General features: G+C 42.5%; 1 protein-coding gene across 4 annotated transcripts in view; it reads left to right on the forward strand.

Moving 5' to 3' along the window:
• The window catches only part of fam189a1 (family with sequence similarity 189 member A1), a 57,541-nt gene that overhangs the window by 24,301 nt on the left and 5,668 nt on the right, over nt 1-27,572 (forward strand). For 2 of the 4 annotated variants that reach the window (XM_068314568.1, XM_068314579.1), the window contains exons 2-5: nt 5,207-5,263; nt 19,164-19,274; nt 21,190-21,354; nt 26,005-26,112. In XM_068314568.1, coding sequence (XP_068170669.1) covers nt 5,207-5,263; nt 19,164-19,274; nt 21,190-21,354; nt 26,005-26,112 — 441 coding nt within the window. The remainder of the gene's footprint in view (nt 1-5,206; nt 5,264-19,163; nt 19,275-21,189; nt 21,355-26,004; nt 26,113-27,572) is intronic. The other 2 variants (XM_068314590.1, XM_068314600.1) reach the window with 1 other exon arrangement.

Below are 27,572 nucleotides of genomic sequence, written 5' to 3' on the forward strand. Positions count from 1 at the left end.
ATACCACCACCAAGCATCTTAATCTATTAAATCACCCGTGCTTTCAGTCACTGCTCCAAACTTCTGGCATTAGCCCAGATTAAGCAAATAAATGTCATACTTTCCGTGTTTTGTTTTTTTGACTGAGGTTGTGTACTGGTTGTGAATGTGCACTCAGAGTTGTCTGCATGGATGGAAATTCCTGCAGCAGCAGCTACCGATCACTCGGTTCCTCGCATCCGTGGATCCAGCAGCGCTCAGATGCCTTCATTCTGTCGTAAATCAGCCTTTTAAAAATCTATAAAAATCATCCTTTAAAGATCATTTCTGCATATTTGAATTATGTATTAGCCGCTGCTCACTCCTCTTTTACCCTCTTGCTTGTTGCTGTGAGTAAATAAAGAACATGTCAACCGGTTGTTGCTCCCAATCACATCTTTATCCTTTATTGCTTGACTAAATACTTCTGTTCAGACTAATTTATTTCCATTTCTTTTTCACTTTTCGTGATAGGGAACTTCACTTCCGACTCATTTACAATGCAAATCGGCCAATGCTTCATGCAGAGAGCATCTCACCCTAGTTTGGTCTCATTAGGATCTTTTACATTTTTTAAAATTGCTCGAACTCGGATGCTTTTATGGCGACTGAATGAGGATTGCTGCTGTGTTCCAGATCAGAACTATTTATGGACTTGTCTATAGCAGATAATCAGGTCTTAAAACACCCAATTAATAAACTTTTAAACTTTACAGTTCCTACTTCTGCTACTTGTTCTGCCTTTAGTTGGCGTCAACAAACGTTTTATTGTGTCTAACAGCTAAGAGATCCATTTCTTCACCGCATCAGGAATGCCCCGTTTTGGGCGAGTAATGCTGCTAAGTATTGCATGTTAATCCCGTTCTGGGACCACCAGAGTGGAAAAGCCTCCAGTGACTGACAACCGGCAAAGCTTTCACATGGTCTCTACTCCCAACAGGTACGCATCAGTCCAGCGGCGGCATGAGAGGAAGGACAACAGCTTATCGTAGTTTAGTCAGCTCTGCGATCTTTGCTCCGTCGGCTCATTCTTGGTGTTTGATCGGAGTCTCCATATCTGCTATTGAATGTTAAATCTGTTTGTTCACTCACGATGAAGGAATAATCGAAGCTCATGCAGGATGAGTCAACATGAGAAGGCAACATTTTGAGTTCCCAGATCTTTCCAATCCGACACCTCGGATCCAAGTCTTTTATTGAGGCTAACGGTTAAGTATGTTGCACGGCGGTAAACATCTTAAGGCGGCTAAGTTGCTAGTCCTCAATGGTAATCTAATCATGAGAGACTAGAAAGATAAACAATAGATGAGACAGTTACAGTGTAGTCTTTGCTGTTTGACAGGAAGTAGATCACCAAGGGACGCCGTCCGATGGATTAGATCCTTCCGGTATGGAAGCTGATGGAGGCCAGGAGATCGGAGGATGACCCCACAGAAGGTCCTCCTGATGGGAGTATAATAATAATAATAATAATAATAATAATAATAATAATAATAATAATAATAATAATAATAATAATAATAATAATCCTTTATTGTCCCACAGTGGGGAAATTTGTGAACAGAAGGACACGCAATCAGATGAACTTAGCATCTTTGATTTGACATCCTGTCGTTTTGTTGTTGTTGTTCATAATGCTTCTACACAGGATCGCTGACGTTCTGACCACATATAAATAGAGCAAATTCTAAGGAAAACAGGATCTGCAGGCCGGAGTCTAAAAACGGCTAGAATTTATTAGAAGCAGACCGTGGGATTCTCCCGCTCTGTCGATTCTCTTCCCCACGTCCTCCATTTCTTTTTCTCTAGCGTGTTCTATCCAGAGCCATGTATCATTCCTTTTCAGCCATCTGGGAATAACCGTCCATGCGAATTCCAAATTCCTTAGAGGAATAATGTGAGCCGAGTGACCTCGAGTTGAGGAACTATCCTGATCTCTGTCAGACTGAAATAGGAACTGCTTATTATAAGAGCTTGTTCTAACCTTGATTCTTCATTGTGTGGCGCTCCTGCTGTCTGCTGCCAGGAGTCAGAGGCTGGTGGTAATGACTCAACAGCTCCCTGTCGCAGCATCTGACACCATTATAGACCCGGGGGGTGCTACCTGCTTTCAAATGGGGACAGTACTCTTTGTTCTTCTTTTGTATTTAATATTTCTCAAAGCCAGAAAGAGAGAATATAGGAACGTCTTCTTTATCACTGAAACAGTTACGTTTGATTATTTTATATAACAATTGATTTACAGGGCGACGCGGTCATGCAGTGGGTAGAGCTGTCGTCTCGCAACCAGAAGGTTCTGTGTCCGGTTCCTTTCTGAATGGAGTTTGCATGTTCTCACCATGTCTGCGTAGGTTCCCTCTGGGTTCTCCAGCTTCTTCTCACCTCCAAAAATGTGCAGCTAAGGTGAATTTGTCTCACCAAGTATGAATGTGAGCTGGTGTCTTGTCTGTGGTGTACCCTGCCTCTCGCCCGTAGCAGACCTGTGACTTACAATCTTCTTTTTTATACGTTTTAGAGGCCTTTAACCTTCAGTCCAATATGATGCAACTACGTAGATGGAGGTTCCTTCGTCAGCTGGAGTTCTGGCTGCACCGAGAAGTTTTTTAACCACATAATTCATCCTGAGCTGTTTGAGCGACGATTCACCGCTGTCATTATGACATCGAACACACACGACACCCGTCCCTCACTCCAACACCTCCTCTTGCTCCTCCTCACTCTTCTGCCTCTCCTCCTTCCAGCTCCCGTTGTAGCTGCAGCTGAAGCCTCAGCAGCTCCTGCAGCAGACGTGGACACTATTTTTCTGTTCCATCTGCTTATAGATATTTTACTTTATTTTACTTTATTTTTAACTCGTAACAGCTCCACCAACCCATCGGCCTTTACTGGGCCTCATAAAAGATATGATTGGGCCAGCCAAGTGTCAATATAGACAGTAAACCAATGGATGAGTGCCGCCGCCTAACAATAAAAAAAATGATATCAGATTCAGCCCTCTAATGGAAACAGAAATCTAATCTATAGATTATACCGTCATACAGACTCATAGTTATGGTGATTTAAAAGATCCAGCCAGATTAACATTCCAAAACTGTTTATCTACCAAATGTTTGTCCTTAAATGATCAAAACAAAGGTTGATTCTTCATTTTTAATGCTTACTCTTAATGTAAAATTAACATCCATTTACATCCATAACCGCTGAAGAATTATTTATTACATGTTCCAATGGAGGTAAAGGAAGAAACACATAAATTTAGCTTTTTTTTATGACCTTCAGTTGATGATTGAGTTCTGATCCGGCCGGTTGGACACAATTATTGTGAGTTATGATGACATAGTGTTATAAAAGAGTAAAAAAAACAACAACAATCTTCCTGGTCCCGAGTGTGTGTGTGTGTGTGTGTGTGTGTGTGTGTGTGTGTGTGTGTGTGTGTGTGTGTGTGTGTGTGTGTGTGTGTTGTGTTTTCCTCAAATGAAATATTGACATCCTGTTCGCCAAGCTGAAAATCAAGGTGAGTGAAGAAGTTGAAGATTGACTAGAAAGTGAAACAAGATGGAGAGAGAGAGGAGCGAGTAGGGAGGAAGTGAAGGAGTGAAGGAATACTGTGTGGGCGCTGAGCACAAGCAGCAAACACAGAGGCGACGCTCGTAGAAATTGGAAAGTGAAGGATGGCAAAAACCAGAAGAGAGAGAGAGAAAGAATAGTTAGAGGAGGGGAGTGACATGGGGGAAATGGAGAGAACATGTTGGTGTTTAATAGAGGGTGAAGAAGGGTGAAGAGGGAGACCATGAAGGAAAAGAGCGCCAGGAGCTACAAGTACCCTTTGTTCACACAGATCTCCACCATACACAATTTCACACTTACAATAGCAGCTACTAAAAATGCAACGCAGCACCACGAGTGGAACGTGCTGAGAAAACCAACAGATGGTTTTAAATCTAAATCCCATCCGGCCGACATGACTTTAAAAAAAAAAGAAAAAGACAATCTGTTGGGTTTTTTTGCAAAATTAAAAATATCCAGTTTATAGCGTAGTTGACATCAAACAGATGGGGGTATTCGATATCAGAGGGGAAACAGCAATGAGGATTCAGGTTCAGATGTTGGGTTCAACCTATTCCAGGTAGATAGAGCACAAAATCTAAAAGTGAATCAGTGCTAATGGAAAAACCTGGAGCGCTGGAGTCCTGAGAGACGGGGGAGGGGAAGTCAGTGAGAGATGGACATCTCAATGAGACCAAGATTAGCTTTCTTCATCAACACCCTGTAAGAAAGACACATTCAATCCAGGGTTCTTGTTTGGTGATCGATGAGCTGATGGAAGGCAGGTGTGGAGATCACCTGATCGCCAGGAAGGAGGGAGCCTTGCTCATCATGCTCACAGAGGGAGGGGGGACATGAGAGCAAGGAAACCAGAGCTTTGAAACTCCACAAAAATGAACAGAATGCACACTGATCAATGTGAGGGATCAATGAAAATCTAATGTATAGCTTGTACTTTTTCACAAATGTATAAATAGGATGTAATAGAATATAATCACTGCCAGGAGTCCAATGAAAATGAGACGTTTGCAGTCGCACAAAGGAGTGAATCGCACTCGTAAGAAACTGCGGCCACATAATAAAAGCTTTTATAATACAAACCAGCCAGCAGAAGAAAAAAAAAACACATTTAATTTCCTAAACACGCCTCAAACAGCGGGATTGTTGTGTTTGGATGTTTCAGGCTAAAGAGAATAGAATCTGTCGATACAAGGAGCAGTCGACAGCAATGCAGAGACTCAGGTGACAAATATGATGAGTCACCAAACAAGACCCGCCTCCACACCTGAGTATCGCTGTCCTGTAGACGCCGATGTCAAAAAGTGTGTGTTTGGGTTTAAGTTACACTTCCCAAATTTAGGAGCTTTGGGAAGCGTTTCAACCTACTTCACCTGGAAGTCAAGCAAAAAATGAGAGCACCTGAGTAATAATGATAATAATGATGGCATGATGATGATGATGATGATGATGATGATGATGATGATGATGATGATGATGATGATGATCATTCAAACAGATGAAACAGCTTGCAGGCTTCTCTCCATTACCCGATCATAAACTGACGTGTTTGACAAAGAGAAATTTTGATCTCAATGTTGATCATGGAAAGGAAGTTAAGTTTCCCCTCTTCTTTGTCTTCCAGGTTCTACTCTCTGGACTGATTGGAGTGGTGTCCTGGAAGAGGCCTCTCTCTCTTGTGGTGAGTGTTTTAATGTTTTATTCTGTCAGTTTGATGATGGGATGGATGGAGGAGTGACGACGACGAAGTGAAGCTGATGCCTTGTTCCTCTTTTGTAGAAGTTGTACGATTAGGAATAGGAATCTTAGCTTTGATGAGTCCCATCCATCCGTTTGTCCATCAATTCCTGCAGTGTCATTTAAAGTGAGGCCTGAAGTACAGCCCGAACACGCCGAACTCAATTCTGTTTTATGTTCTCCATACCACAAACGACCTCATCTCATCTCTGCCGCTTCACCACATCACACTCCTTCTCGCATTGCTTGTCTCACTCCCTTAAGTTTTATCACCCCTCTTTCCAGCTACACATCGACATCCCTTCACATTTCCATCCCCATCCCCCATTTTCTTTTCCTTAAACTTGTGTTACATGCACAGAGCAAGATTGGAATCACTTTAACTCTTTGGAATCCCAGGAAATATACCATCCTGTGACACGGGGGAAAAAAGAGTCATCCTGTCTATATTGGCTGGAATATTGTGTACCTGCTGTCGGACAGAGGTGTCGGATAGGAGCACAGCTTTCTGTCATTAGAGGGTCTAAAAGCATCTCCTTGGTGCGGATTTTACTTCTGGAGTGTGTATTTCAGACTTAAGCCTTCTTCAAGCTGGCTTCAGCCCAGTGCTGACTGGCAGGTGACGAATCTACCGGCTGGAGGCTTTTAGTTCTGGCATCGCCGTAGCATCACATCTGCCAACTGTGGGTGGCCATCGTGATTCAGATGAAAAGTTTTTCCCAGCCATTTAGACACAACATATTAAAGACTTGGTTCCATTTATTAATTGTATCTGAACAGTTTATGATGTACGTATGGTTTGGAAGACTGAGAAGCCCTGATAGTCCCTGAAGATTGAAATCTGTCATTGTTTTTATATTGGGGTGTGGACTGAGTCGTGTATTTAAGATAAGATAAGATAAACCTTTATTAGTGGGGAAAGTTAAAGAGGTATAGAAGAATGAGCACACAACAAATCATTCATTCATTGTCATGTACCGCTGCTGAATCCACCGTAGAGGGTCACGGGGAGCTGGAGCCTGTCCCAGCTGACATAGGGCATGAGGCGGGGGACACTCCGGGCACAACGCCAGTGCACCGCGGAGCCACATACAAAGACATACAAACACACACACACACTCACTCCTACGGACAATTTGGGAACAGCCAATCAACCTGAAGCGCATGCTTTTGGAGGTGGGAGGAAACCAGACAACCCGGAGAGAACCCACGCAGACAGCATGCCAACTCTGCACAGAGCGGGACTTGAACCCGGACCCGCTGTGTTGTGAGGCGACAGCGCTAACAACTGCGCCACCGTGCCGCCACACAACAAGTCAGATAAATAATAATAAAGCAAATAAGTAGTAACACAATATACATCAGTAGAAATGTGCAATTTCACAATTTACAAATTTACATGGCATTTACAAATTTACAATGGAATGTTGGAGTATGTGGTTTAATGATTTTAAAAACAAGTTTCGTTGTCGTGGACGTTCTTCTCATTTACTGGTCAGGACGTTTTTGGAACTAGCTATGTGAATATATAACTAATGCTATAAGCAAGGTATTTGTAAGAAGATTAGTGCAAAAATAGATAAATTCCAGGCAGAATTTCCATATGCTAACATGCTAACTTTGTTGTGTCTGCTAGCCACAACTATACGGTTTTTCGTGTTTATGATAGCAACGTCAGGTGTCTTCAGGAGGTAGATGGATCATCTCCTTATGTCTTACTCAGCATCTGCCTTATAATGCGAGCGAACCCTCCACCCGCCTCAGAGTTGACCTGACTTGACCCGCCGCAGCAGTGAACATAAGCCCTCGTTCAGCAGCTAACTCGCTAACAGTAGCCAAAGCCCCGAGCGGTGAGCGGTAGCTGCCAGCTAGCTTTTCTGAACTGAGGTGCATTCATGGCCAGTGCGGAATTTAAATGAGCTTGTTTATGTATTTGTAGAACAAAGTAAGCTTGTGGTCGGCTGGTAGTGCACTCACATGCCTACCAGCCGACCGGCGAGCGCTTCAGGGCCATCGGGCGTTACATGTTTGTGTGTTTTGGCTTCAGAGAGAGCAAGTGGGATTTAATTTGGCTGGATTTATTCAAATTCTTGCCAGGTCTCCTTTAGCGTTTTTAGTGTTAGAAAGTCGTGGGTTATAAATACGTAGGAAAGGATCGACGGGGTGTGGAGAGAAGAGCTGGTGAGACATCTGACACATGGTAGTCATGTGACTCAACATATCACACCTTTTGGCATGTTTGGAAACTAATCATTTCTATTCCATGATTAAAAAAAAATTGTATAAATTTTATGTGGAAGATGTTTTTAGATATTGCGCGATGAGAAAACTCCTCGTCCACCTGATGGGAGACAGCTTATGAATATTTTAGTTTTCTATCCAGTAATGCTGCAGCATTAATACTGCTGCAGATTGGTGGAGCAGCAGGAGGAGAAAAGTACCTGCAGCTTTGTGGCAGTTGTGACTGTGATCGATGATGTGTTTATGGAGACACAGATTGAGTTAGAGGGCAGCAAACGGTTGTTTAACTTGTCGAAAAAACGGGAAACGAGTTGGCCTAATAGTTTTCCTTTCAGGTGTTCCTATTGTTGTTTTTGGTGTATATAAAGTCACGACACAAGCTTCCACATTCTGACCCATGTCAAGCTCGATCCCAGTTCCTCTTTCCAACCGTATCCCTCCTTTTCTCGTACCCCTCGCTTCTTGACTACCTATGAGGGGTCGTGATCGGACCATGACGTCATCGGCAGATTGGTTATTTTATGTTCAGATATTTATCACAGCTGTTTCTACAACAACCTGGTCGCTGGAAATCCAATCAGATTACTGTTTACGTATTATAATTCTATACAAACCGGTTGCTGCTGCCGTTATCAACTAGTGACGGATCCAGCCTCATTTACTGGACAGAACCAAAGGTCTGGGGGGGATCTAGGAGTGAGCCTGAGGCTGCATTCAGACTGACAGCCAAATACCGATTTTTAGCCCATCCAGATTGAAAGCGGATGTCTCTTTTTTAGTCTGTGAACAGTCACATACCATATAAAATCTGATTTTTGCGAGAAGGATGGAAACTACTTTCAGGAGGTACTTTCATATCGCCTTTGGACAGATGCATCTCAGTTCTGACTGTCTGTGACGACGCTACGCAAGAGCCAATGCGCGTTATGAAGCATCGGACAATGCCTCCGCTCTGACGTTGCTACGGCAACCTGTCAGATTGGCCCAATAATGTGGCTCAGTCTGAACTGAGCAAGATCCTATTTGGACACTTGCTAAATCGGACGTGAAAGGGAAACTGATTGGAATCTTATCTGTAGTCTGAATGCAACCTTAGTCCTGGGGCCTCCTGGAGTTTGTCTGGGTTTTCTATTTGGATCTTAAACGGCCACTGATGCTCATGTGGGGACTCTACTTTTTGATTGGAGTCAATGTGAGCATGAATCACTGTTGATCTTGACTGTCCAGGTTGAATCCCATCTCTTTCCAATGTCAGATGGAGTATGGGCTCTAATCCCTGCACAGGATAAGTAGTTAAAGAAAATTGACAGATATACTGTATATCAGTTTGGTTCGAAGGCAACAGTGTGTTTTTGGTGAAACAGTTGGTGCATTTAAGAGGCGTCAGCCAACGGAGCGTCCAAGATGTTGGACTGCTTGATATTCCTGTTTCCACGGGGGTGGATGTCAAGCCACCTTCTTCCCAGGCACTACATCGTTTGTAACTTCCTGGATTTAAATGGCCACTTCAGTCCATACTGAAATATCACAGCAACAATGGTCAGAAAAGATCCGAGTCGTCACGCGTTGTTGCCCGACATCGACTCCTGCAGCCGTCTTCCCAATGTTCCCACTGGATACAAACACAACTCCAGCTACCAATGACAGATTATCTCTTTTTTGCCTTGAGCTTTTGTCTGGTAGCCTAGTAGTCGCCATGGCGAACGTGACATACATGAAGTCATACAGGGAGGTTTAGAAAACTGAATCAGAAAGGAGGACTGATACAGAGGATGGTAGGAAGTTACTTTACAAACAGTGGAATGCAAGAGCATCGCATGGAGATGTTGAACATCACTATTTTGCCTTCAGGCCTCTCTGTGCTGAAAATCCACAACATTATTATATTTTAAGCTGAATTATATTTATGTGGCATTGTTAGATACTTAATTACCAAATATTTTGATGCTCATCAAACTGCTGAGCCAGATAGAGCGTTGAAGTTTCGTCGGATCATTTTAATTAATGCCTTGATTTCATATGGCACTTTTCTGGTTCTTCTGATGTTGTCTTTGTGTGTGTGTGTGTGTGTGTGTGTGTGTGTGTGTGTGTGTGTGTGTGTGTGTGTGTGTGTGTGTGTGTGTGTGTGTGTGTGTGTGTGTGTGTGTGTGTGCTTGTGCAAATATATGGATAAGGGACATATTCCTTTTATAATTTGCTCAAAGATAATCTATTACATAATAATAAATATGCAAATTTCAGAAACCCAAGTGGCCAGCGATTTTACAAGGATAAATCCAGTCCAGATACACACACACACACCACACACACACACACACACACACACACACACACACACACACCACACACGCACACATACATTCATACTACCCAGGTATCCAAATATATGTCTAACTCTACACACAAATCACCGCGTTTACTCTTGCTGGACTTTCCATTACGATCTCATAAACGCAGTCGGGTCGGCGGGACTTCGGTGAGGGGTTTTATGAGGTGGTCTGTGTGACAACCTCTGACCCTGACAGGACATAAATATTACTGTAGCTGACGGGGGTTGACAGACATCTCTATGCTGTAGAAAGAAAAATCCACACTAAAGCACTACAATGAGAAAAAAATAAAACCCACAGTGCAAAGACCTTATTTTTTTGCCCCAGCTGATAAAGTGTTTAAAAGGTTGCTCTGTGCGATGGAAGGAGGGAGGTTGAGTCTGTCCACCCAGCTTTGCCCTCCAGTGGTTGAGCATTTTTCACACAGACCTATATGGATGAATTAATCCTCTAAGTAGGAGTGAAATTAGCCCATTATCAGCCTCTCTTCCTGGCTTTGTGGCCTACAGGGATCGGTGGGGGGGTTTTTGGAGCCATGAACGGTCTAACTTATTGCTTTGGGCTCATTTTTTACTCCAGGCTGTCAGCGTTGGACTCCTCCTCAGCTGTCAGGCTTGATGATGCACCCGTTGCGTTCCCATTTGGATGTTTCCATGAAGGCACAGTCAGTTTTCATCCTTCACGACTTCTTAAACAAGGGATAACTTTTAAGACATTCCTCTTGCTTGGATGTATTTGTCCATTTATATACCTGCCACTATCACCCCCTCTGAGACTGGTATTACATCTCTCACTCATGAACATGAGAACAGAAACACTAAAATGGGAAATTGCGGCTTTTAGTTTTGGGTTTAGTTTCCTTTCATTTATCTCAGTGTATTACGTGGAATATTGAGATAGTTAATGGGAGACTTGAAGCCCCTTTCCATTTCCGAAGACTTCCCAGTATTGGAATCCATTTGACTGATAAAGGCAATGGATTCATTTGTCCTCATACCAAAAAGACAAGCAGACGCGTATGAAATAGATTGAAACCATCGTAAATACAAGGTGCTGTGTCTCCTTATGTGCAGACATTTCTAGTATCTTTATTTGTAAGATAGACGTATCTATTTAAAGGGGATTTAAGTAGAAGTACCCACTGCTACTCTTTTTGAGAGCTTCATCAGAGATCAGACTCTTTTTTCCCTAATTTAGAAGTGAATCGAAGCTTTCTTTGGCTGTTTCATGTTAATCCTAAATGAGTTGCTTCTTGAGAGCACCATACCAGCCTACCTGCTGCTACCCTTTTAGCATCATTGATCTTCTCTGCCTGTTGCTTATTGACGGGAGACAATGCCAGTCTTATCTGCCGTGAATTGATTGTTCGTGTCTAATAAAATGGAGAGTCATTTAGACTTCTAGCCAACCTTCAAGCAGGCATGAAGCCATTGATTCCTTTGGCAGCTGAAGGTGAAATAGAAAACATAATGTGTTAATAAAATGTGCTTTATAACGTATACCAATCCCATTAGGTCAAGGGAGACATTATTCCCACTCACTGGCAGTATTTTCCACCTTTTCCCAGGGAATCCCAAAGTGTTCCCAGACCGGATGAGATATTTAATCTCTCTGGTGAGATCTGGATTCATACCGGGGGTGGGGGGTGGGGGTGCATGGCTGGAAAAACCTCCAAAGCGAGGCATCCTGGAGGAATCCTAATCAAACGCCTCTGAACCACCTCAAGTGGTTCTTCTGTATGTGACGGTATATGGATGCACTGATCGCTACCTCCCTCCTCACCTCATTGCTGGGATTAAATAAAGTGTGTATGTGTGTGTGTGTGTGTGTGTGTGTGTGTGTGTGTGTGTGTGTGTGTGTGTGTGTGTGTGTGTGTGTGTGTGTGTGTGTGTGTTTGTGTGTTTGCATCCTCCATCTCCCCTCTTCCTCAGAGACCTTTTATTGTCTGACTTGACCCAGATGGAGGCTTTTGTGGGAGATGTAACCCCAATGCCAACTTAGATGGGCCCCGCTGGACCACCTGTCAGAGGCCGCCAAGAAAAACTACAGGAAGTGTGAGCGTCAGACAGACAGATGGAGACAGATGAAAACAAAAAGCGCAGACGTGTGCGAATGCGTGAGCTGAGTAGAAGGGGAAGGTTTTTGAGGCGGCGAATAAATAACCCATCTGCAGGAGAGTTTTCACGACATCTACGAGCGGCAGGAAACACTCCAAATGACTTTTGAGATGTTTCACATCCACACGTTCTCTGTGGGGTTTTTACTACCTAATGGTTAGATTCTAATTTGTGTTCTTTCAGAATTCAGTGATTAATCCTTAGGGCTCGTGCTTTGAGTTCTAAACACACTTCATATATTTAGCTCTGATTAACTGTCAGCCGTGATGGATACCAGGACACACGTCTGTCTGCATGTGTTGCCAATAACGACCTTCTTTCCCGTGTGGATGCTGCAGCAGTGTTTTGCAGCGACAGCTACCTGTCATGTTTGATTAGAGACTCCGTCAAAGATGTTTTCACAACGTGGAGTCAGACTCAGTGCAGTTGTGTAGCGAGTATGGAAGAGAGGCTCAGAATACGTCTCAATTTAAAATACCTCTTACAAAATCCATCCATCCATCCATCCATCCATCCATCCATCCATCCATCAACAGAAGAGGTCAAAGCTAAATGATGATGCAGAAACAATTTCTAGCTACAGAAATGTTGATAAAGAGTCAAAAGCAATACGCAATATAGTTGCTAAAGCCACCTCGCTGCTGTACTGTCTACAGTAAAGAGTGTGTGTTGAGATGGAGGTGGTGGGGGGGCTCCAGGATAGGTTTCCCTCCCCACCTCTGGTCAGTTTGCATTAGCCCCGTCTCCCCGCTGCTCCTTGTTTGACCTCCTCTCATTTCAGACGCAAGCAAATCTGACAAGAAAGCATTCAAACAATGGAACAAGTTGGAGTTTCTTTGCTCAGTGAGTAACAGTGAGAAAAGAGTTCCTATCTAAACCAGTTTGAATGTAATTTATTGTGTTGTCAGAACAACCAAATATGACAACTATGCTTTCCAAAATTAATTGTAGAAAATTATATTGAACTTATTTCAATTATTTTGGTCAATCTTTCATTCATCGCCGTCTTTTTGTGCCAGTTTTCACTAGTGGTTGAGGTAAAAACTTTATTTTTAATCAAACGTTGTGATAATGAGGATGTCAGGGAGATTTAAAATGAATGGAATCTGTCCAGATTAGCAGAGACATGGTGGTGGTGGCTGATGATGCTGCTGAATGTTGAAGTTTGTGAATCTGTGAAGGCTGTTTATATTCGGTGAGTGTAACAAGTACAGTAATATGATTATGACATAATCACAGATTTATTCTTTGACGGAATGTTTTTTCTTAGTTTTCTCAAAACTCGGGAAGTAATAATTAGATAAAACATCCACCTCCTTCCCTTAATCTCATGCACACTTCTACTTTAACTTTGTTTCCCATTCATTAAGAAACTCAGACATTAATTTAGTTTTATTCATACAACATGAAAGGAGCTGAAGTGAAAGGGGATGAAACAGTAGACGTGGTTTTCACTACCCTTTCCCACAATAAACTTGCACTCTCCCGTTTCCTCCTGATTCCTCTCCATTGCATTTTAATGACATCGTATCTCTCAGGATACAAAAGCGCACAGCGTAACCATCTTTAATTCTTTATTTCTACCAACCACATGCTTTTATTATGTGTCAAATGACAGGAAGTGACAGGTATGGACTCGGACAAAGGGACGGGGGTGAGAGAAAGTCAGGCGGGTCAGGTGACATGGAGACAACTGGCTCCATGGACAGGAATCTTTCGACTCGAGATAACGCCGGCTGAATGATGTCCTCCCCTTGGGCGCGGAGAAGCAGGAAGTGTTGCTCCATATTAATTAGAATATGAATTAGATAGACGCCCTTATCTGATGGCTCATAGGAGAGAGAGAGGCATAATCCAGTCGGCAGCAGCATCAGAAATGTTCAGGGAACCGTCACAGCTCGGGTCACTTCGTTCTCTTTCAGTCAAGGTGACTATTGGCAACACGAGATAAAGAGTTTTAATATTATTAGACAGCTGTGATATCAGTAAAATTTGGCAATTTATCATGTTTATTAAAATGTTAAAAATCAAGGAAAACTTACGTGTTATAAAAATTGATTAGAGAATGATTCATTACACCAACCACCTGTGAAGGTTTGCTAAACACATCTGCTGAAGGCGTGTGCAACACACCGTCACACCTTTTTGTGATGAATGTTTCTGGCAGTAGTGGAAAGAAAAGTCAGGAGCTGTAACATAATCTTTGAGATTCAAAAATGGAGTTGATCAGGTTGTTGTTTGTGGCCTGTGAAATGTTGGAAATATTGGATGTTGGCAAGCACTAGTACGTCCTGTATGTCAAACTAGTGACGCTTGACGGGCAACACGTTTTGGCAAGTATGCAATCCATGCATGAGCTGGGAGGATCCAGGAGTTCTGTTCATATCCTCTCAGTAGATTATTGTGCTTCAATCTGAGGCAACGACGGTGGATGAATGGCACAAGAACACATCTGTTGGGTGAAAGGATTGTCCTTGCAAATAAAGAAGAGCTCACTAAGATAGACTCCAACAAATTCTCACTTTAACACCAAGTGAAGTAAGTTTTTTGTGTGTATCTTGCACAGCTGGTGTTGCTGTGTGTGAATTTGTTCTATGCTAGTATTTGTGAATAAATACTAGCTTGAGGTGGTTTGAATCGACGCCCTGAAGATAGAGGCTTCCTTTTCCAGAGTTCCTCGTGTGGCACGAGTCAGATGGGATCATCACAGGCCTGTCTTTTTTGCAGCAGCTGCATCGCCGCTTCAGAGTCTTGGAGGCTACAGGAGCCGGAGCTCCATGTGTGGGATCTTCAGAGGTTGATGTTTGATTAGAAGCCGAGGTTAATCAGCAGCTGACCCTCGGGGTAATGCTGTCTTTCATAGTACGTTTTAATCAATACGTGTGAACGCTGGAGCAGAGATGCACTTCGCTACCTCCTCCTATAGAGCACCCTACCCTTTTAAGTAGGCTCTGTCTGGTTACCTATTATTATTGAGATAGAGGACTTAAGAGGCTAAAGTTGAAATAAAATATGCACAAATAAGCTGTGGTTGAGCACACTTGATGTCTCGTCTGACAATAAAAGTGTTGTGCGGCAACTTGCACATGATGCCTTTGACCGCAGGAACTAATCCATCACTTCCTGTGGAGATACAGCGTGACATGCTGCCAACATCGCTGCACATCAAAGCCTACAAAGTCAAGAGGTGGGGTATTTTTCTTTTACTAAGCGGAAGAAGATGGATGGATATTACAGTCAACAGCAAAAGAAACACCAAAGCATCTAGTGTTATTTCCTCAACAATCAGTTCGGTCGGTTTAATGGGACCTGCAACACTTTACAGGAGCGAGTGAGTATTAAAATGACACTCCTTTGTGAATTTACTCTTCGGAATATGCAAGTTTGCTGCTATTTTCCTATTTTTGGGTATATTTATTTATTTCTATCTTTTCTGCCTATGAACCCATGTTGACATACATCGAAATTCATGTACTCGCATAAATTAAAGGTCTAAAATGATGTGCTCTCTTGCGATGAAGCCGTTCCTTCCCAAGATTAGGGGTCTGTGGAACTCATCACGTCTGGTTCGGTGTGAGGTCCCCCGGCTCCTGCCGCTGACAGGTAGTATCAACACCTCCACTGTTTATTTGGGCCGGTGCTGAACTCAGGGTTGAACGACTGATCGTAACTAATCCGGGCGATATCATAAGTGCACAGACACACACACATGCATAAATATACACCAGAGCCCTCCGTTACTGATGGAGACCAATGAGAACCGCGTGTTGCAGGCCTGACTTTGCTTTGTCTGCATGGCGATAAGGCCACCAAGAGAAACACACGGCTATCCTTACTGACTGTGTCTCAACAACAAGCCCGTGTGCATTGTAACGCATCTCTCTCATCATCCTCTCCAGCTAAATGTTCTAACAACCTCTTATCTTCCTCAAAATGTCTTTTGTTCACAGATGCCTGAATTCTGCAGAGGCCTGAGGACTGATAGTCAGTGTCAGAGGGAAACTAAATTAGAGGGATTGCGATTCGCAGGGAACAAGCAAAAACAAAAATATGGCTTCCAAATTGCACGGCTCATGGATAATTGAAAATAAACAGCCTGGTGTTGCAGAGCTGCTGCGGACTCAATACTAATTTGTGCTGCAGTCAAGGGAAGATAACAGAATATTTGAGTTCTCCTCAATTCCCACCTAAACAAAACAGCATCTTTTGTTACGTGAGTCTCGAAGAGGATTATTTGAGTGGTTTCGTATCCTAAAAACGGAGTTGCCATTTACCAGCCGGGTGAGGCTGGTTACTCACCAGAGATTATACATGTTGACTAAATCAAAATGGACTTTCTCATTCAGTTCCAGGGCAGTGATGAGCTGGTAGATTTAACTCAAGTCTTCATTATGCTTTCTGTCTTCTTCTTCTATGTCTGCGTTGATGCATTATCGTATTTCTTGGCGCTTTTCCATCACCTGATGTCAAACCGTCTGCAGTAGTCTGGCATTTGTCTGCTAGTGTGCTCGGATGTGTTTTCACAAGCAAAACCGAGAACCTCTGTAAAAAAATATCGTCCCCATATGTGTTATTAGCGGTCAAAAACTCCACAGGGTGCCTTTAGGTTTACATCCCTGTAAATCGAACCTCACTTTTCCAGCAGGAGGGAAAACAAAACGTCTGCCAGTATGACTTCTTTTATTTTTTTTAACTGTATGTGTGGTCCATCTAAAACCATTTAATCTTCAGGCTGGATGAAGGAGAGAAGATGTAGCGCTAAATGATTTTCATCCCGCTGACAGTTATGAAGAGTTACAGCGATACACCTGAACCTCAGGTCTCAGATTGTAGTGTGTCACAGAGATGAATGTTGATTGTATTGTCCTCTGCAGTGAGCACTAAACGATGTGATGATGGCACGCAGCGTAAATCTGCTCGGCAGCTACTGCAAAACAGTGTTGAGTGCATAGCTTCTTTTGTGTGTGTGTGTGTGTGTGTTTTTTTCCTCTTTGACATGCAGAGGGCAGTGCAGCAGTAATTAATGACGAGCTGCTAAATGGTGCACTGTGATCCTACATGGTAATGAGAGGCTACGGGTGCGTTGCCAGGCGTGACAATTCGCTCGGCGGTGATAAAGCATAGGGGACACGCAGGATTGGAGAGGACTGATTAGATTGGATTTTTTTTTTTAACGTGATGAGAACACAATTCAGTCGGTGTGAATCAACAGCGTTGCCGTCAAGTTGGTGGAAAATTAAATATCCCTCCTGTGAAACATCCACCAGAGATTTTCCTGTCTTGGTTGGGTATCCTGATTTGTCTGTGTAGGTTCTCATTTATCCAGGTAATGGTTATCCAAAGCTGTTTAAATCAATCCAATAGACTTTAGAAAAGTTTCTTGAAGACGTTTTGCCTCTCATCCAAGTGGCTTCTTCAGTTCTGACGGTGGCTGGTCTTGTCCCAGCTTATTAACCCTGTAGGATGTGGTCAGTGCTGTTCACATTCCAACGACTGTAGTTGAAACCAGTCTGGCTCCTCAACAATTGTTAATGGAGGTGCCAAGGGGTGTCAAAGGGGGTCGTTGAAATGCAAGTTTCTCCGTGCCTTCTTTTACTAATGGGTGTCACTAGCATGAGACACATTACTCGGGCTAATATTCCACTTTGTTTAAGATGAAGCATTGTCTCCGACCGGCTTTGCTGGATTCCCAGAGAGGTATCATTAAATAGAACTGAGTCCAGTGGAGTGTGACTCTCATTGTCCTGACGGTCATTGCCATGGCATCGCTTACTGTTAAACCTTCGAAAAGTCTGTCAGGGCCAGATTTCATCACACGAACCGCAGTTTTTAACCGTGATCACGAAGCCAAACCGATGACAAGTCTTGATTACATGCTCACACAGCTGATCGACCACAGAACCAGACGTCTGATGTCACATTCAATTGAAATGCTAATGAGTGAGATGTACACATCCTCGCCACCCGTGCATCTTGGGACCACGGTCGACGCCTCCCTGTCTGTCATGTCTTCTTCTTTGTGTCGTAACCGTCGTTTATCTGCAGCGTTTCTTGTACCTGTTAGCAAATCTTCCTTTTTGACAGGTCTTCTAGAGAAATCATGTTTTCTTTAGAGGTCATCTTTCTCCTTACTCGACACGAAAGTGGGATGATTTGCTATTCAGATTTTCGATCTGTTGTGTTTTATCATGTCTTGTCCTTTCTTTTTACGACAGAAAAACATTTAATAAATAAGAGGCGGCAACATTTGGAGGGCTTTATGGAGGATGTTCATCCTAATTTTTGATATATCTACTAACACTGCAGACAAACAAACCTAACCAATCACATTACCTCCTTGGTGAAGGTAATTATAATGCACAGTATCATCAGGGAAATGGCTGATGTGAAAGCAGTTTCCTGTTACGACCTGGGGGTGGGGGGTGTATTCCATCTTCTGATGGCTCTTATTTTAATTTGTTGCCTACATTTCCACGGTTTCCTCTTCCTCTAATTTTCCTCCCTGTCATCCACGGAGGTGTTTCTTAAGCTCGCCCATCAGCCTCTCAATCTTCCAATTTTCAGCCATGGTGGAAAGCACTTAAAATTATCACTCCATCCATTTATTACATGCCACCTTCACTTTGTTCTCCACCCCCATCGCTCCTCTCCTCTGGATCTGTGTAGGTGTGTTCTCAACAACCGTCGTGTCCATCCCAGCTCCTCCTGCTGCTTCTAAAACTCCATCTGTTACACTTGACTTATAATTCAAAGGTGAGAAATGATATTTAGGCTAACAGGATTGACAGAAAGGAAATACAAGGAAGCCTTTACTCCAAGGAAAATGGGGCAAAGCAGACCTGAAGTGAAAGACATTAACTGCTGTTCAGATGCTGAGGAAGTAGTTAATAATTAGTTTCTTGTGTCATGGAATGGGAATTTTTCTGTAATCCATCGCCCGCCATGTCTGGTTACGCTAGAAGAAATGAGTTATCGATTCCTTTATACATCAGTGCTAATTTCCTCTTTGCCGATCAAATGAAAACAATGATTTCCCAGCGAAGTCTGTCTGCAGTATTATATCTGTTTCCCAGCACCACATCAGAAGGATGTAAAACCGGCGCCACCTGACCACCTTTTGACCTCACCTTGTCCTTCTTCTCCATCTTTGTCGTAGATCACGTTCTTCATGCTGCTGTCGGCGGTGTGTGTGATGCTCAACCTGGCCGGTTCCATCCTGTCTTGCCAGAATGCCCAGCTGGTCAATTCCCTGGAAGACTGTCAGCTGGTGAGGACAACTTCACCTCAACCCATGCACCCTCCAGCTCAGGGTCACACCTTTAAGTTGGTTTGTAGAACCACAGGAGGTTGTCCTAGGCCCGTCCTAGGCCCACATGGAAAGACAAACAACGAGTCACTCACATTCACACCTTAGAATCAATTTAGAGTCACCAGTATATCAGTAGTACTTACTTTAGGAAGCGTAGAAACCAGAGAATTTGGAGGGGACTCACCCCAGACACGGGTAGATGATAAAAAAGCCACTGTGCCACCATTTCTCTTAAGTGAAAGGGAGATTATATCCTCAAGAACCGGCACTGCTTCAGCTGTATACCGTTAAGAGAATGAGATGGTTTAAAGGGCTTTCAGTTGAAATCCTTCCGATCACTTCAGAAGCGGCAGCATGCTGCGATGAAGAGGAAGGCTTGTGATGAGGGCTGTTGTTGTAGTCATACATGTGTGCATGCATGAAGGCAGCCCATGACAAATCACACCTCTGCAGGATGTAGGTCCGACTCATCGGAAGGCCCCTATACGACATGTTCAACCACGTTCACAGCGAAAAATACAGAGGGATAACTGTGAAGTAGGGCTAATGCTTCCTAAGCAGATCCAGAGACAGTCTAAGCAGTCATGACCATTCTCAAAAGATATTTCATTGTTAAAAGATATTTCATCCTTCTCTCCATGAGGAGAGGAGTGATGAGGCTTCAGAACAGTTATAAACATTTTAGCCTTTTTTTCCCCCAGCATGTGTTGAACAGCACCTTGAAATTCATAGTTGGAAAAGAGCAACTTTGAGCTTTAGTTGAAGTAATAAACTGAGTGTAAATGTCAGAGAGGCTTACATAAGGTTTAACCTTTGTGAACTCCTCCACACTGTGCACTGGGTAACCTTTAAAGTGCTGGTTTTTGAGAGTTAAAGCGTGTAAACGGCACGTTAACGAAAATGCCACCAACAGATTTCTTGTTTGTTTTGGAAGCGCAGAAAATTTCAGTCTCAAAGCCAAAGTCCAAATGACCCTAATGATATTTCAAGGATCTTTTTCATAGATGTCCTAGAGCTCCACCAGAGGCACAAAAAAATAAGCATTTCTTACAAGCTGAGTGAATTACAACTGGGTAATTTTGTGGAATTTTAATGAGACTTTTACAGATGGTTTCCAGTAAATAGATAAACAGTCTTTCTCTCCACATTCTGGAGTTTTAAGTAACAGTGGAAACATCGTAGAACTTCCAGGTTTCACATTTTCTTAATGAGACGCTAAGCTGATTTTTAAGCTGAATTTATATTGCCAGAGGTTACTTTTTTGCTCACAACAGATGAGGCCCCTTGTGAGGCATTCAATGTCCAAACCGCTAACACGGCTAGCAGCGGCATTGTGCTTAATGTCTGGCGGAGAAGACCGACTTCTCGCGACTCCCCGGGGACTGTCTTTCATTTGTGGCTGAGACGTTAACGCTCTTCTTCCCTCCCCAATGTAATTAACCCACACTTGTTGAGTTCATGTCCTTCTTTCTCTCAATCTGGGACGCATAGCAGAGGTATGGAGTACCTCCATCCCTTCCTTGGTAGATCTGCGAATCTCACCACCTCCTCTCTTTGTTGGACAACATATATCTATCTACCATGTGCAGCTGCACTCACAACATGTTGTTAAATGCTGTGTGTGTCTTTGTCATTGCTCTGTCAGTGTCTCTTAAGATTATACAGTGAATGCATCTCCCACTGTGTTAAATTCAAGGACAACACACCAAGCTCAGGTCTGATCTGTGCGTGTTTTTGTGTGTGTGTGTGTGTGTGTGTGTGTGTGTGTGTGTGTGTGTGTGTGTGTGTGTGTGTGTGTGTGTGTGTGTGTGTGTGTGTGCGTGTCTGTCATGTGCGTGTGTGTGCTTTTGTGTACGTGGCGGGCATGCACGAGTGTGGATGTGTGTTCTCCCATCCTCTCCCCAAGCTCAAGTTTGACAGCGACGGAGTGTGTGTGTGCTGCGAGCTGCAGCAGCAGAGTTCCAGTTGCAACAACCTGGGAGAGACGCTGAAGCTGAACCCGCTGAGGGACTGTAACACCATACGCCTGCGTCTCAAGGTGGGTGGGAGCCAGCGCCAATCCGCATCCTGCTGATGCCAATGGCTGTTGTGTGATATTTTCATCACCATCGTGAAAAGTATTGTTGTTTTTTTTATGTTTTGAATTTTCTACAAATTTCCATTTTGGTAGTTTCCATGGAATTGTTTTTAGGGTGATATCACCAAAACAATACGGTAGTACCTTGAAATAAGAGTTGTGACTGCACTCGTAAATCAAACAAATTTTCCCAATTTGAAGTAACTAAAATCGTTCCAGCCTTTTAAAAAAAACCCTTTAAATTATAAAAAAAACATATTTTTATCAACCAATAGACTTTACCTGTGTATAATTAATTATATTTAAGTTACATAATGATAAAAAATGAAAAGAAAACACAAAAGTCACAAGAACACACGAGTTACGTCTTTACTCCACCAAGGAGAACGAGATCGGGTCTCAGCTGATGTTGTATCCGTCCGCCAACATGGGAAAAAAACGAGATTCAGTCTCAGCTGATGTTGTATCCATTCACCAACGTGGGAAAAAACAAGATCCGGTCTCAGCTCACCAAGTGCTAATTAGCTGAAATTATTTTGCTTAGAAGGTGAGAACTGTTCCTGCTAAGAATCGTTCTTGTGTCGATGTTAGCACATTGACATTAGCATTTTGCTCAGAGGTCTAATGTGGTTCTTGAGCCATGCCACAGGCTCCTCCAGAACAGTTGCACTGCTTCTCCAATCAGATTGAAACCATGGCCCTGAGTAAAAGTCAAGGCGGTCATTGAAAATAATCATCTGTAAATAGCTAAATTCGTCAAGTATAATTGATGTCTGCAGGTTTCCTTTCTTACTGTGTAACACATCCCATGTGAGAACAGTCAGAATTTTATAGACTATACAAAAAAAAGAGAAAGGGTTCAGTCTTAGATTAATTGGGCAGGAAGTGGAAAACGGTAAGAACATTTGTCTTCCCTCAAGAGAGACCTCTTAGTATGCAGTGTGTATCTAGCCTGCTGGCTGTAGTTTGCAAGTGCATGATCTCAGTAGATTATCTTGACTCAGAGTGTCTGCAGAAATGATATACAGCATGTGCGATGGTGCCTTTATTGGATAATGACAATCATATCCATTTACTTTATATCCCTGATTGATTATAAAACATTGATAAGCAAATAAAAGACTCTGCCTGATGAAGGATGCTTATGAAAAGAGGAAAGATCAAGCTCATTTATCATTTGGATCGTGGCTCATTAAAAGAGATATGGGAGGACGTTGCCGTAAGGCTCGCGCCAAAGGAGTCAAATGTGTTGAGTGATTTCTGGGAGGAAGCTGTCGTGGCCGTGTCGGGGGATGAATCCCTGAAGCAGCTGCTGTGTAGTTCCTCTGTCGGTGGAATTAAACGATCACAGCAGCTAAACTCACTGAGTGTATTTTAATGTTTCAGTCTGTTCTTTGGATGTCTGTGACAGTCACACGTTTAATTTCCATACCGTTCCGTTTTTTTTTTTTTCTTTTCATTTGATTGTGAACTGCCGGCTGTAAATTATCAACAAGAAGGAGCATCAATATAATTTGTGATTTCTCTCAAGGGGGCCAATCGCTAACCTCGACTCAGTAGTCTGATTGGCTCGAGGCGTTACCTCTTCTAGAGGTTAAATATCTGGGGACAGATATGTTAAACAGTTACAGTAGGATTGTTATTATAGCTCTTTGCCCGGCAGGATTTATTATGTCATTATACATATTGTGGTCGCAGGGGAAATCACAGAAATATGGTGTCTCACATCTGCACAACAGATGCATTTCCCAGCGAAAATCAGCTCAAATGAATCCGTCCTGAATCCATCGTTTTGTTACTTTGTGATCTATAACTTTTGCAGGTGGAAAATTGTTTAGAATAACAACAAGAAAACCAACGGATGATGACACATCGGAGGGAAACGACTCATTAAATCAAAGTTCAGCTCCTGTCAAAGATTCGGTCTCATAGATTTTGTGTTGCGTTGGGTCCTGTTTGATCCCGTTGTCCCAAATCAGTGGCTGTTCAGTCGATTTTTGTCGTCTCACCGGTTATTCATCCTGCAGAAAGTGATATCTTTTTTCCATTTAATTTATTCTTATTCTCCTCATGTGCCTCTTTGTCGCCCACAAGTAGCATCACAGGCTGTAATCGTCCCTCCACGGCGAGGGGAGGATGCATTTTTTATCTTGAACAAATGTTGGTATCTGGTGTCGTTCTCTCTGCAGGGTTCTCTGCAGACGGCAGATATTTTTGGTTTGGTTTCTTCCACTGACAGTATTGTCATACATTTTGTAAATCATATCATACTTTGTGAGGCACAGAATTATAAATCCTGGGTTGAATTCCAGTTTTTCTTCTTGGTATTTACACTAGTCACTGCATAGAATAACAATCACAGGATTAGTACTGTAGGTGCAAAACGCGTCTCACAGTCTAGCAGTTTGAGAAGCAGAATGTGCTGTTATGTATAAATGGTGTGTGAGGCTTCAAGTGTTACGGGTTAAAGGTTGTGGTCTGACTTGTTCTTCTTAAATACAGTTTTTAGCAGGCATTCCACAGTCAAACCAGAAAAAATGACTTTAAATTTATCCAAAATTTGCATTGGATTACACCTAATTAAACATCAAAATGAACTGAAATTATTCCAATCCGTAAAATATCAGAATTGAAATTGTGTTATTTTTTGGCTGCATTTTAAGATTTAGTCCTTTTTTTTTTTTTTGAAGAAAGCTCACCTTTGCTGTAATTCTAATGAAATTAAATCTGATTCCACTTGTCTCAGACACTAAATGTCATTTTCCACTTTTAAAATGTCCTTCTATGAGTCTTCCAGACCCACCTCCCCCACAAAACATGTTCCAAAACTCTTACCTTCCAAGGCAAACAGTGGACGGTTAGTTGTGTTTTATAATTTGCACTGTGCAGCTTCGACTTCACTGGTTCCAATTCATCTCTTTTTTAACTTCCAGCTCACACAGGCCTGATCCTTGGCAGCTAGTTACTGGACATCAAACGTGTTTGAAAAACAGCTACTGGATTGGCAACTGCGAACGACTCGGATGCCAACTTGATCTGTTTTTGATTAACTTCAAAAGGAAAGGAAGCACGTAATGGAATCTGACATATTGGAAGTCTGAACCTTAAAATAAAACTTTAAAATAAAATAAGAAAAGTTTGACAGAGAGTCATTTCCAGGTAAATCTCAGAGGAGGATGGAGAACGTCTGTCCTCTGCATTTGCCTGAGACAAATGTGTTTTTGTGATGTCACTGCTAATTTTGAGCCTCAGGAATCCGGTGAATAATCTGTGTGACAAGCTGTAGTACTGTGGACTTTCATTCCTGACACCTGTGTCCAGAAATTAAAATAAGATTTATTTCCAGCACTGAGAGACTCTCTTGTTCCCGCATTTGAGGAATAACATTAATAGTAATCATAGATATTCTTGGCTAAGCATATTTTTCACACTGCGAGTGCTGATATCATTGTTTCTGATAAGACAGACTTACGTTAGGGTCGGAACAACAGCAATCATCCACTTATGATGAGGTCGTGTTTGGATTCCCTGCTGTTTACATGTAAAAATGCTCTTTACATCAAGATTTTTCTCATTTTGAATCAGTTGCTATCATACTTCCCCCTCTCATCGTCCTTTATGTGTTGGACGGCGGGTTTACATATTCCTTAGGAAACCGATTCATATATTTATATAGGATTATTATATAATATAGGATTATTTGTCAGGACAATGAAAACTCAATATTTTTTAAATCTGAGCCTTGTAATGATGATCACCGTTGGGGAAATTGATGATGGGACATCATATACAGGTCATTCTCTGACTCAGGATGCTGGACTAGTTTTTGACCAGCATGCACATTTGTTTTTGCTGACTGATTCAATACTTTTTTGTTCCCTCGTCGTTACTGCATTGCCTTTGCGGCGTGAGTTCACACGTGCTTGTGAGTGTAACCTTGGAATGCATCGTTGCTTTCGTGGCGTTTGTTTGCTACAGGCTTGAAAAGATCTTTTTCTGTTTATCAGCTTTTCGCCTTTATTTAATGTATAATAGATATGTTAACAGTGCAGAAATCGTCTCTGTGCAGATGTGTGTCGTGTTACTGCAGTGACCTCCTGCTGTGTTTCTCTGAATTTGATATCATTTTTGGTGCCGTCAATTCTAACCCTAACCCTAAAAGTCACAATATAAGAACCATTTCACCCAAAAAAGATCACCTAAAATGGTCTGATTTTCAACCTGAAGGCATCTAGTCAGGCAGTTCCTATGTTAGTGCCACCTGCAGGCAACATAGTGTCATCCTTGTGTGACGAGATTTCAAGGTGTGTGGTCTTCATATTATATACCAACAGAATATGCAGAATGACATGAGTGTAGTACCACACAACTGACACAGGAGGTCTTTTTTGTAATCCTTCAAGCACGTATTGCACACAAAATTCCAGCAGCGGGGCTGCCAGACATCCCAGAGGAAGCAGAGGAAGCCAGATTCTCTTTCAAACCCATTTACAGCTTTAATTTCTCTTATTTTTCCAACCTGGTCCTCCTCCTCTTCCTCCTTCCTCTTTTTGTTCCCCATTCCTCTAACAGTCACCTCCTCCTCTGCCCCCGCCCCCCTCTCTCCTTTAGGAGCTGCTGTTCAGTGTATGTGCCCTTAACGTCATCTCCACCATTGTGTGCGCTCTGGCCACTGCCATGTGCTGTATGCAGATGGTCTCCACTGAAGTGCTGCAGATGGTGAGTGTGATGGAAGAGCAAACGACGACAGCCGTTGACTTTATTCCCTTTTCAGCGAGCGCCCAGGCTCTTTAATCGGAAGATCATCAGGTTGAATAAACAGGCTTTATCCATTTGATGGTAATAGAGAACTATAATAGATTTTTTTTTACTCATTCTGCTTTATAAATATGAGCTAATACAAACACAGTGAAGATCAGTCGCCGCAGGACCTCCTCCAGGTTCCCGCTTTAGCAAATATGTTGGATTTCAAGAAAAAAGCTCCACATCTCAGCAGATTAATTTTCCTCAGGTACAGCGTCTTGACCCATTTTTGTATTTTTATGTGGAACAATGAAACTATTACCAACAACTAAACGCTTTCAGTCGTGAGGAGAAATTAGCGTGGCCAAGCTGCCTTTGTGTTTCAGGCAACGGTAGTTATTTCACGCCTCTAAATAAATCAGCAGCTCCGAAAGTGTGGAGTATTAATTCTGCATAATTGTGCCAAAATGAAGCTGGTTATTTGTACTAGTACTCTGTGAATATTGGTGCAATAGAAAATTTGTAGTTGCAGGCTATAATTTTATTTTAACTTGTTTTCAAAACTTATAATTTTGCTCTTTTTGTTCATTCACACGGCTTAAATTAGCATTGACTGACAGGTTTCCTGTAATGTGAATAATAAAATTTATGAGTATTTAAAAAAGGGCAAACACAGTGAGAGAGGAGAGAAAATGGATCCATTCAAAGCAAAAGGGATATTAAAAATGGCACCTTCTCCTCGGCCACCACGACCGACAGCAACGCCATTCCAGCTGACATCCCTTCACTGACTATGGAGCAGCTGGGAAAGCAGTGACTCCAGATGGGGAATGGCTAAGCCTACTGAAGGAGCCTGCGGGCCAACTTGTCGTATCTCTCCAGATGCTCTTTAATGTGAGCCTACAGATGGAGATGATCCACAGATGAATGCAATGGAAAACATCCTGCCTCATACCTGCGCTCAAAGTAGGGCGTCCCATGGAGCGACATGGCTTTCACATTAGGGAAACCCTGGAGATGCTGCTTCTCCGTTGCTGAAGACCACAAGTAGCACAGAGGTTCATCCCCTTCACTTTGCATATCGGGAGCACGTAGTAGGTGAAGACGGTAGCCTGCATCAGACATATGCCCACCTGGACACGCCTGGTTCCTTTGTTAGGATCCTGTTCTTTGTTTTCATACCTGGATCATTGACTACTCAACATCCAGGTTCAAGTGGAGGTGAGAGGTCTGCAAATACAGAGGGTGTAAGGCTATCTATCTATCTATCTATCTATCTATCTATCTATCTATCTATCTATCTATCTATCTATCTATCTATCTATCTATCTATCTATCTATCTATCTATCTATCTATCTATCTATCTATCTATCTATCTATCTATCTATCTATCTATCTATCTATCTATCTATCTATCTATCGAAGAGCTGTTAAC

Source organism: Antennarius striatus, chromosome 1 (assembly GCF_040054535.1).
Source record: "Antennarius striatus isolate MH-2024 chromosome 1, ASM4005453v1, whole genome shotgun sequence".
Classification (NCBI taxonomy): Eukaryota; Metazoa; Chordata; class Actinopteri; order Lophiiformes; family Antennariidae; genus Antennarius; species Antennarius striatus.